Genomic DNA, 12,488 nt, shown 5'->3' with positions numbered 1-12,488 from the left:
ACGCTAGCTTATGCACACAAGTGGACAGTGCATGCTGACCTGTGCCTGCAGGATAAATACAACATGAGCGCTACACACATACTCTTGTGGACTTTGGAATTGTTACCACATTGTCTCTGCCAACACATAGGGTTGCCCAATCAGGAAGTATGGGTCTGTCAGTACCACTCTTTCTTTCAAGTTCACACTCCTGGCTTGATGAGAGGAGAGGCGGGCTGGGGATGAAGTTACATAACATGGTGGGGAGGCAGGTTCGGGATAAAAGTCCCAGCTCAAGGCGGCAGTTGGGAGGAAGGCGGCCAGACCAAGTCATGGAGCTCAGCGCCCTTCTCCTCCTTGCTCTCCTCACGGGACTCTTGCTTCTGTTGGCCAGGGGCCACCCGAAGGCCTATGGACGCCTGCCGCCAGGCCCCCATCCTCTGCCTTTCTTGGGGAACCTTCTTCAGATGGACAGAAGTGGCTTACTCAAATCCTTCCTCAGGGTGAGATGCAGATTGGATGGGATCTGAGGGGGGGCTCCCTGCCTCCATGCTTGGAGATCACCCCCCAGAAGGCATGGGTGTGGGGTGAGGAAGGGGCATGGAGGTGCAGCATGCGGGATGCTGCTCAGTCGAAGTGTGTGGGCACTGTCTCTGGAGCGGGCAAGTGGGTTTGAAGAGGTGTCTGGATGTGAACCATGGTGTAGAATTTCATTCTCCAGCCACCCCTCGGGTGCCTGCGGGGCGCTGGGAGAACAAAAGAAAACGGGCGGCGCCACCAATCAAATAGGTCTCTCCTCTGCTAAAAAAAGAGGTCAGTCTGGCTCAGGTCGGTGCCGGTGTCGGTGTCGGGAGGAAGAGCGGTGAGGAGGACACAGGAGGCCAGGCACAGAGTGCTTAGCAATAATGACCATGAATGAGCTGTAATAGCTAACGCTGGAGTATTTACCAGGCCCCGGATCACTGCTTTCCAGCATGATTTCTTGCTTGATGATCCATTTATTTATTAATAATGTTGTCCACACCCACGAACCGATTTCCCAACAGAGGAACTGGACGACCAACAGGAACTTCCAGCTGCCCCATTCTCCTGGGTCCACCCCTCGCCCCATGGCGACCACGCTCCTGAATCTTGGCCTTGCCATCCTTTTGCTTTTATTTTTATTATTTTTTTAAAAAAAGATTTTGTTTATTTATTTGACAGAGAGAGACACAGCGAGAGAGGGGACACAAGCAGGGGGAGTGCGAGAGGGAGAAGCAGGCTTCCCGCCGAGCAGGGAGCCCGACACGGGGCTCTATCCCAGGGCCCTGGAATCATGACCTGAGCCGAAGGCAGACGCCTAACGACTGAGCCACCCAGGCACCCCTTAACTTTTTTATGATTTTAAGTCAACTGTTACTGAGGTTTAGCATCACCCCTGAAAGTGCACAAACCCTAAGTGTTCAGCTCAGTGAATTCTCTCAAAGGAGCCTACTCATGTAATTGACATACAGGTAAATAACAACACATTCTGTCCCCAGGAACCCCCTTCCAGTCGCCACCCTCCTACTATCCTGGCTTCATATAAATAGAATTATGACCGGGGACGCCTGGGTGGCTCAGTTTTTTGGGCATCGGACTCTTGATCTCAAGGTTGTAAGATAGAACACCCCCCTCCCCCGTCGGGCTCCACTCTGGGCATGGAGCTTGCTTAAGATCATCTCTCTCTCTCTCCCTCTGCCCCGCCCTTCCTCCCCCACTCCCTCCTGCTTGTGTGCTCTCTCTCTAAAATAAATTAAATAAATAAATAGAATTATGACCTATGGACACTTTTGTGTCTGAGTGCTTTCACTCAACACTATGCCTGTTGAGTTTCATTCATGTTGTTGGCTGCAGAGCCCGTTCTTTTTTTCTTCCTTTAAATTTTGTTATTGTTATGTTAGTCACCATACATTACATGATTAGTTTTTGATGTAGTGTTCCATGATTCATTGTTTGTTCATAACACCCAGTGCTCCACGCAGAACGTGCCCTCTTTAACACCCATCACCAGGCTAACCCATCCCCCACCCCCTCCCCTCTAGAACCCTCAGTTTGTTTTTCAGAGTCCATCGTCCCTCATGGTTCATCTCCCCCTCCGATTTCCCCCCCTTCATTCTTCCCCTCATGCTATCTTCTTCTTCTTCTTCTTTTTTTCTTAACATATATTGCATTATTTGTTTCAGAGGTACAGATCTGTGATTCAACAGTCTTGCACAATTCACAGCGCCCACCATAGCACATACCCTCCCCAATGTCTATCACCCAGCCACCCCATCCCTCCCACCCCACCCCATCACTCCAGCAACCCTCAGTTTGTTTCCTAAGATTAAGAATTCCTCATATCAGTGAGGTCATATGATACATGTCTTTCTCTGATTGACTTATTTCACTCAGCAGAACACCCTGCAGTTCCATCCACATCGTTGCAAATGGCAAGATCTCCTTCCTTTTGATGGCTGCATAATATTCCATTGTATATATACACCACATCTTCTTTATCCATTCATCTGTCGATGGACATCTTGAGCCCGTTCTTTTTAATTGCTACATAGTATTCCACGGCATGACTATATCACTATATATTTATCCTCCATCTGTGTTGCCGAGCTTCCAGGAATCTTCTTGTTTGTATTTTGGTGAACCTATGTGCACATTTTTGCTGGGCGTGCATCTGGTGGTGGGGCTGCTGGGTCACTGAGTATACATGTGTTTAGTTTCAGTAAATACCACTGAGCAGTTTTTTTTTTTTTAAGATTTTATTTATCTATTTGACAGAGAGAGACACAGTGAGAGAGGGAACACAAGCAGGGGGAGTAGGAGAGGGAGAAACAGGCTCCCGGCTGAGCAGGGAGCCTGATGCGGGGCTCAATCCCAGGACCCTGGGATCATGACCTGAGCCGAAGGCAGATGCTTAACGACTGAGCCACCCAGGTGTCCCCAGCACCGAGCAGTTTTGCAAGTGGCCGCACTGATGTTATGATTCCTCAGATTTCATGATCATCCCAGAAGCCATTGTTTTCCCTTCGTGTCTGCCCAGCGGGTGGTTCAGGGCAGTTCTGTGGGGAAATAAAGTCAGGAGGCAGACAGCAGGTTGATGTCGGGTCACAAGGAGGATGACCCTTCAGTTTCAATGCTGGGGAGATCTGGCTAGACTCAGAGGTATGGGCAGGATTGAGAGATAGTAACCATCTGTACTGCTTAGGGCACCAATCATGCAGAGCCTGGCTGGGTCATGGGTTAATCCTTTAGTTGCTGGGTCCTGGGAAGGGGAAAGGCAGCCTGGGGTGGAGGGTCTTGGGGGCAGCAAGATCAATTTATACATAAGTGTCTTTATGGTTTAACAACTGGGATGGCCGCATTGGTGCATATGGACTAATAGCAACCCTGGGTGTGGATATGCTTCACAGTTCCGAGGGCAGTACGGGGATGTCTTCACGGTGTACCTGGGGCCAAGGCCCGTGGTCATGCTATGTGGGATAAAGGCCATACGGGAGGCCCTGGGGGACCAGGCTGAGACCTTCTCTGGCCGGGGGAAAATTGCTATAGTAGAGCCAGTCTTCCAGGGTATGGTAAGGGCCTCAAAGGCAGCTGGAGGGGAATAATGGACAAGGGGAATTGGGGAGGAGGGATCCGGGAAGAGAAGATGAGGGGGTGCTGAGGGACCCAGAGCCCCCTTCCAATCTCCTCAGCAACCCATGCCTTCCCTACGCCCCCAGGTGTGGTCTTTGCGAATGGGGAACATTGGAAGACCCTTCACCGATTCTCTCCGGCTACCACGAGGGACTTCGGGATGGGGAAGCAGAGTGTGGAGGAGCGGATTCAGGAGGAGGCTCAGTGTCTGGTGGAGGAGCTAGGGAAAACCCAGGGTGAGTCCCGGGGAATGCAGGGTGCATGGGATACCTGTGGGTAGAGAAAGAGAGGTAGAGGTAGAGAATGATCCCGAGAGATCAGCAGACAGAGGGACAGACAGAGATGAGTAGGAGAGGAACACGGGGAGCCGGAAGAGGTGTGGGGTGTATAGTGTCGAGAATAACTCAAAGGCATAAACTTAGATATTAGCACGCTATTTACTTGGATTCAGGGAAACCAACTCATGGATTAATTGTATCTATCAAAGGCGAAAACAGGACTTATAAAAAGAAGGCAAAGAGAGAAAGGGGACATAAAGATGTCTGGGTCCTTCTATAAGAGATATTTTGAGACATAGATGTAGAGGCTGGGAGGGAGAAACAGAGACATAGGGAGCAATAGAGGAATAGGGACAGAGGACTAAGAAGACAGACCGGAAGAAACAGAGTGACTCAAATGGAGAGACAGGGAAGGAGAAAGAGGCAGAGATGGAGAGACCAAGACGGAGAGAGACTGGAAGAGCCTGAGATAGGCAGAAAGAAACCAAGGCAGCGAAAATGAGACAGGCAGACAGACAGGCTCAGGGGAGGGTCTGCTGAGGGAACAAGAGCAGATGGACAGGTGAGACTCGCAGAGAGAGGCTGATGACATGTTTCTCCTGGGCACACAGTCAGGGAGACCAGGATGTATACAGACATCAACTAGCAAGTACAGAACAATTCTCTGGACACGAGAGAGCCCTAGAGGTGGAGAGAAGAGATGAAGGGGGAGTGACAGACAAGGGATAAGGAGAGCAGAGCTTTTTAATTTGCGCATGTGATTGACTGATCACCCGCTCTGCACCCCTCTGCCTCTGGGACTTAACTCCTGGTTCCCAGGGTCAGAGCTGAGACCAGAGAGGGACTACCCCCACAGCCCCTGGGTCTGAATCCCGACCCCAGGGATGAGGAGCTGGGGAACCCTGGTCAAGTTACTCCACCTCTCTGCCCATCTATAAGATGGAAATAATAACAGAATGGCACTCTCCTCCCAGGGTTGTGGTGGGAATTTAAGAAAATAATACACGCAGGGCTTAGAATAGGGCCTGGCACATCATCCGGGCTGGTGCATGTTAGCTGTTCCTGTCCCTTCTTTACCGTCACTGGGCGAGGGAGGGCAGACATGCAGACATGGGGTGGTAGCCAAATGCTCCCAAGGTGTCTGTTTGAGTCTGTGTCCCATGACTTGTGCCTCCTCCTCCTAGGAGCCCTCCAGGACCCCACCTTCTTCTTCCACTCCATGACCTCTAACATCATCTGTTCCATTGTCTTTGGAAAACGCTTTGGCTACAGAGACCCTGAGTTCCTGCAGCTGCTGGACCTGTTCTACCAGTCCTTCATGCTCATCAGCTCCTTCTCCAGCCAGGTCAGGGAGACGGTGCAGGTGGGTGGGCATGAGGTGGGCATCTAGGGCTGAGGAGACGGGCAATCTGCTTTGGGGCCCCAGCAATGCAACTTCAGGCCGGAAGGTGGGGCAAAGACAACGGAGAGGGACGGAGACACTGAGCCAGGGACACTGAGTGCTGGGGGGCGGGAGGGAGGGATGGGAGACAGGAACTGGAGAACCTAGTATGACCAGGCAAAGATGAAGAGACAGGGGGACAGAATATGTGTCAGACTGTCAGGCTCTCTCCTCTTCTGTCCCTGATTTCTCCAAACCTTCACCTCTGTCTTTGGCAAAGCCTCTTGCTTGAAACAATTCAAAGGACACATGAAAATAAGGAATGACATTTCTTTGTTTTTGCCATTTCTCCTTCCTCTTTCTGTTTTTTTTTTTTAAATGTCTCCCAGATTATAAAGTAATATGCTCCGCTTTTAAAACAAAATAGTATAGTTTCTCTTTCTCAACGAACCTGGAAATACCCCAATTGTATATTAAGTTTAAAAAATTAAACTGCAGGAGCACCTGGGTGGCTCAGTTGTTTAAGTCTCCAACTCTTGATTTCAGCTCAGGTCCTGATCTCAGGGATGTGAGATGGAACCCCACCTCAGGCTTCGCTCAGAGCATGGAGCCTACTTACGATTCTCTTTCTCCCTCGCCTTCTGCTCCTCCCCCGCTTCTCTCTCCCTCTCTTAAAAAAAAATAGAAAAGAAATTAAACTTAAGAGCGCTATGCCTGTCTATAGTTCTTAACCAGGAATGGATGTCAGATGCGTGCGTAGGACCCTCACAAATACAAATTCCTATGACCTCCTACTGGAGGGTCTGCTCCAAAAATCTGGAAAGCTGCGGAGGGCGCCCCGAGGGAGGGACGAGGGACGAGTGTGCATCAAAGCCCCCCTGCTTCCCTATGGATTCAGGAGAAGGCCGACCCCCGCAGTGAGTTCCACCAGCAGAACCTCATCTACACCGCGCTGTCGCTCTTCTTGGCCGGCAGGGAGACCACCAGCACCACGCTCCGCTATGGATTCCTGCTCCTGCTCAAATACCCCCACATCAAAGGTGGGTGGGCGGGGTCAGCCCATGGAGGGGGGATCTTCTGACCGCTTTTGGGGCTGCAGGGGGTTGGGCCTGGTGTCCTTCCCAAATGAGAGAGGCAGTGTTCATCTCTTACACGAGGACCACTGCAGGTATTGAATGAGCCCCTAAGTCAGTCTTGTGGGTGGATGGATGAACAATCTGTGAGTGTGTTCTCCCACTGTTTCCTCCCATCACTTAAAGGCAGACTGATCCATCCACCCACCCATGCATCCTTTTACTTATTAATTAACCTGTACACTCAGATTCTTTCATCAATGTTTAATCCAACGACATAAACTTCCATTCTTTATTTGGATTCATTGATTCATCTGTTGATCTTTTGAAACAGTGATTACTCGAATGAAGTATTTGTCATTGATTCATTGGCTCATTCGTTCATGCACGTATCCATCTGTCTTATGAACTAGATTTCATTCCTTAATTCTTCCATCGTTCTTTCTTAAAAAAAAAAAAAAGATTTTATTTTATTTATTTGAGAGAGAGAGAGTGCACCAGAGCAGGGTGAGGGGCCGAGGGAGAAGTAAACTCCCTGCTGAGCAGAGAACCTGATGTGGGGCTTGATCCCCAGGTTCCCCGGATCATGACCAGTGCCAAAGGCAGATCCTTAACCAACTGAGCCACCCAGGCGCCCCTTCCATCATTCCTTCACTCCATCCTTCATCCATCTATTATTCATTTATTAATTCACTCAGTTATTCATCACTGATTTATTGACTTATCATTCAATCCATCCATCCATTCCTTTATTTACTATTCCTTCATTAAATTATTTACTTATTCCTCTATAGATCTAGCCAGCCATCCATTTATGTGATTTGTTGGTTAATCAAGTTCATTTATTTGTCTATGGGCCATTTATTAATCAATGATTAATGATTCATTAATTCACATATTGAGAAATAAATACATACATGCATTCATTAATGCTCTTCCATTCATCAATCTTTCCATTCACAAGTTGATTGATTTACGTATTCATTTATTTATCCAGTTTTTCGTGGGTTAATCTGTTGATCTATTTCATTGTTATATTCCTGAGGACCTAGCACAGTGTGCTATCTATAACGCACACACAATAATTATTAGTTCATTTTCGACTCCTTTTAGAGGGAGAATTTTGGCAGGCTTATAGCCTTGAGTTCTTAATCTGAAATTCTATGCAAAATTGTGGTGTGTGTGTGGGTGTGTTTACCTGTGACCCATGGGGAGAAGTCATAGCATTCAGTAGATTTCAAAAGGTGAGAATTCTTGCTTCCCCCTCCACCCCTTCCTCAGGCTGGTTGCTCTGAGAGGTGTCAATGACCTAACCATTTATTATGTTTTCCCTGGTTCACTGGTCCATAGAAAGAAATGTCCCTGCTGAAATGTCTTTTTAAAATGAGGTTCCCTGGCCCCACTCATCTGTGCAGAGAGAATCCACAAAGAGATTGACCAGGTGATTGGCCCACACCGCCTTCCATCCCTTGATGACTGAGCCAAAATGCCATACACTGATGCAGTCATCCATGAGATTCAGAGATTCGGGGACCTCATCCCGATTGGTGTGCCCCAAAATGTCACCAAAGACACTAACTTCAGAGGGTACATCATTCCCAAGGTGAGGCCAGCTGGGCTCCCACATCTCTCTTGTGTGGCCCATCCGCATTCTCTTAATCTCTGGACTTGACCTATTTTTCTAATTTTTTGTTTTGTTTTGGTTTGGTCTGGTTTTATCACTAGGTCCCTCTTGTTTTTGTTTTTGTTTTTTAAGGGGTGGACTGAGGAAGGGAATGGCAATATCTTGACCTTGTCACCCTCCCTCAGGGCACTGAAGTATTTCCCATCCTGCACTCGGCTCTCAATGATCCCCATTACTTTGAAAAACCAGAAATCTTCAACCCTGACCGCTTTCTGGATGCCAATGGGTCACTGAAGAAGAATAAAGCTTTTATCCCCTTCTCCATAGGTAAGCCAGGCCTGCACTCCCTTCCCCAGAGTGCAGGTGCCACCCCCTCCGTGAGACCATCAAGGAGAGATCTTTGCTTATTGAGCTATTAGTATATGCCAGTTGCTTTACCTGCTTTAATCTGCTCCATCTTCACTGGAACCCTAGAAGGGGCTTAAGAAGTAAGATCATGTCCCAAAGGCACATTTTGGTAAGCTGGACCGTGGGAAAATATTTTAACCTCTCTATACCTTGGTATAAAATATCTGTTGGGCACTACTCTGAGCTCAGTGCTCTCTGGGGGGCTGAAAATAATGCACTGGACAAGTCATGTGGAGACATGGTTCCTGCCCCGGGAAATTTACAGTCCAGCAGGGAAGATGGGCATTTATCATTTGGCCACAAAATAGTACCTAATTAAATTAATCAATGCTTGCAATGTGCTTAGAACTGCTTGCCACAAAGTAAGTGCTCACAGAAGTGGTCATTATTATTACAATGAATCATAATTGTGATAAATGCTCTAAAGGGGCTTTGGGAACACAAAATAGGAAGGACTGACTACTCTTGATTCAGTGAGGAAAAGTTTCCCTGAAGCACTGGCTTCTAAGCTAAGATGTCAAGGATGGATATCAATTGGCCTCTAGAAAGAGTGGTCCAGGCAGAGGGAACAGCAAGGTCAAAGCCTGAAGGTGGAGGCATATTTGAGAAACTAGATGAACAATGGGAGCCTGGAGTATAGATTAGAGAAGGGGACCAGGGCGAAGAGCTCAGCTGGAGGGCCATGAAAGCTGGGGGATGTTTGGATTTAACCTGCTGGGAACCAGGGAGGGTCTTGACATGCTCTGACTTGTCTCTATCCCCATTCTCCACCTTTTGGCCCCATCCAGAGACAACCCCAATGTCCAGGGTCCTCATCCTTTGGGAGAAAGGACCGCGGAATCAAGGCAGACATGTAGAGCAAGAAGGAAAGAGACAGACAGACAAAGAAAGAGTGAGAGACACAGAGAGGGACAATGAGAGACATAGAGGGAGACAGTGACAGGGGACATAGCGACAGAAAGAGAGTGAGCATGAGACAATAGAGTGAGGAAGAAGAGAGAGAGACAGAAAAGGGGAGAGGGAGAGTTTCAGATGGAATCAGATGCAAATGGACAGCGACAGGGAGTTTAAAATTGAAGAAGGTGAGCAAAAGAGGAAGGAGACAAGGTACAGACAGAGCAAAAGACTGAGCCAAGATCACCATGGCAGGAAAGAAAGACAAACCAAGGCAAAAAGATGTTAGAGCCAAAAGGATAGCAAAGGTGTCCCAGTGGACAGCTCCAAGGATGAAGAAGACAAGGTGGGAGGGAGAGAGTAGGGTCAGGCTGTTCAGGAGAGAACTGGGTTGCAGAACCAGTTGCAGGAGAACTAGCCCCAAGCCCTGCCCTGAGTATTCCTAAGTTCTTATTTCCTAACTTCTGATGTGCCAAAAAGATGTGGACACTTCCCCTCAGAAACCTCCACGCAGGCCCAATGAAAAGTCTAGGAAATGTCTGGAATGGCCTTTCCAAGGTGGTCAGCTTGCAGATCAAGAGCCCCTGAAGTAAAGGAGGAGGTTTTCAGCGTCTCTGCCTGAGGTTTCCACTCCCTGTGTCCTCATTTCTCATCAAGCCCATGCTCTATAACCTACTGGGGGGGCTCTCACACATCGGAGGGTCTACTGGAAGCCAGAGACTGCCCTCTCATAGACGCCAGTCCCATTCACCATTTTATGTGCAGTTAGGTTTTTTCCCAAAACTCTTGAAGCCCATGTATCTCAGACTGAGATAAGATGACAACCCAGAGATGGACAAACACACAGTATCAGGTACACCCCCACACCCCTATCACACACACACTCCCTGCCACACACCCACAATCCCCACCACACACATTCCCCCCACATTCTCACAATCCCCCACACCCTCACAATCCCCCCCACACACCTTACCCCCCACACGCTCACAATCCCCACCACACACACACTCCCCACACACCCTCACACTCCCCACCACACAATCCCCCCCACACCCTCACAATCCCCACCACACACACACTCCCCACACACCCTCACACTCCCCACCACACACCTTACCCCCCACACCCTCACACTCCCCACCACACAATCCCCCCCACACCCTCACAATCCCCCCCACACACACTCCCCACACACCCTCACACTCCCCACCACACAATCCCCCCCACACCCTCACAATCCCCCCCACACACACTCCCCACACACCCTCATAATCCCCACCACACACTCTCCCCACACCCTCACAATCCCCCCCACACACACTCCCCACACACCTTCACACTCCCCACCACACACACACAGAGACACATACACACACTGTCCCCCTTCGCTACCCCCCACATTCCCTGCCACACACATACTCCCTACCACACACCCTCCTCCCTACACTCCTGCCCCACAGTTCCCCACCGCACACACTCCCTGCCACATACATGCACACTCCCCCCCACATACACACTGCCCACACACACAATCCATGCCACATACACAGAGACAAACACTTCCCACCACACACACGCCCCTCCACACATGCATTCCCTACCACACACACACTCTTCCCAGACACACACACTCCCCACCACACACACCCAGAAAGAAACACAAAGCAATAACCACCTATAGTATCCTTAGTACAGCTAGTCTAAGAATTTTTATAATTATTAATTTCTTTAACCTCACAATAGCCCTATTTGATGGGTACTATTCTCCCCATATTAGAAATGAAAGACATTAAAAATGTCAGAAATGTGCACATACCTACACAGTGGAGGCAGACAGACAGACACACACACACACACACACACACACACGCAACCAGAAATGTGTCTTTATTCTCTGGGGGCCACTGAACCCTCTGGAAATCTAACAGTAGCTACAAACTCTCTCCTGGAAAAAAGATGTGCAAGGCCCATCCACCCAAATGTTTGCACCTGGTTTCAGAGGGCCCAGGAACCCCTAAAATTCCACCCTGAATTGCAGGTTAAAGGCCAGTCCCATACAAATCTGTTGCAATGGACACAGATGTCTGGATTTGGGCTGTGAGAGGGCAAAGGATGTACATTGGCTCTGTGCCCATATTGGCGATCTTCTGTGCCCACAGGGAAGCGCATTTGTCTTGGTGAAGGCATCGCCCGCATGGAATTATTCCTCTTCTTCATCACCATCCTCCAGAACTTCTCTGTGGCCAGCCCTGTGGCCCCTGAGGACATTGACGTCACACCCCAGGAGAATGGTGTGGGCAAACTGCCCCTAGTGTACCAGATCAGCTTTCTGGCTCATAGAGAATGCTGAAGGAAGGGGGCCAAAGGATTCCAGGATCATGAAGTATCCCCACTTCTGCAGAGAACAGCTCCTTGCCTCTCTCTGGGTCTTCCTGTCACTGAGAGACCCACTGCCAACCAGCAACCTTCCCTTCCTGGGTGCCACCTCCCTGGGAAAGTCCTCTCTGCCACCTCATCTCTGTCCATCATTCTGCAGCTCTTGTAAAGACTCGTGCAAGTGTTTTCTTTCCTTTGTTAACAGAGTTCCGGATGTGGTGTATATATAAAAGCTGGGGGCGAAGAGAGGAGACTTGGCTCAGTTCTGCCTCTCAAGCCGCAGCTACCCCCAGTGACTTCCCCCTTCCTCAGAACTACCACCACCTCCGGGCGCCTGGGTGGCTCAGATGGTTAAGCATCTGCCTTCGGCTCAGGTCATGATCCCAGAGTCCTGGGATCGAGTCCCTCATCGGGCTCCCTGCTCCTTGGGAGCCTGCTTCTCCCTCTGCCTCTCTCTCTCATGAATAAATAAATAAAAATCTTTTAAAAAAATAGAACTACCACCACCTCCATGTAGCAACTCTTTGTGCTCCATGATCTGTGCAAACATGATCTCACTTGAATCCTCCTTCCAGTATTTCCATGGGGTGGGTATAATGATTGTGCCCATTTTACAGATGAGTATACAAAGGCCAAGGACTGGCATCAGTTGTCCCAGGTCATATGGCTGGGAGTGGAGGAGCAAGATTCATACTCTGTCTCCCTGGCTCTCAAACTCAAATTCTTCACCCAATGCCCCCACCCCCCGCAATATATTTTAAAATTATGGTGAAATTCATATAACATAAAACTAAGCGTTTTAAAGTGTATAATTTAGTGGC

At 49.0% G+C, this 12,488-nt stretch overlaps 1 protein-coding gene across 1 annotated transcript; it reads left to right on the top strand.

Annotated features, from left to right (window-relative positions):
- Positions 1-266: 266 nt before the first annotated feature.
- Positions 267-11,980, top strand: LOC113936245 (cytochrome P450 2B11-like). The gene is given in 8 exon segments (XM_027619306.2): positions 267-482; positions 3,408-3,564; positions 3,717-3,866; positions 5,093-5,253; positions 6,188-6,329; positions 7,778-7,965; positions 8,172-8,313; positions 11,451-11,980. Coding segments are annotated over 8 exon segments (1,302 nt in total). The 5' UTR covers positions 267-311; the 3' UTR covers positions 11,642-11,980.
- Positions 11,981-12,488: the final 508 nt, after the last annotated feature.

This window comes from Zalophus californianus, chromosome 17 (assembly GCF_009762305.2).
Source record: "Zalophus californianus isolate mZalCal1 chromosome 17, mZalCal1.pri.v2, whole genome shotgun sequence".
Taxonomy (NCBI): Eukaryota; Metazoa; Chordata; class Mammalia; order Carnivora; family Otariidae; genus Zalophus; species Zalophus californianus.
This window is presented reverse-complemented; position numbering and strand designations above follow the sequence as displayed.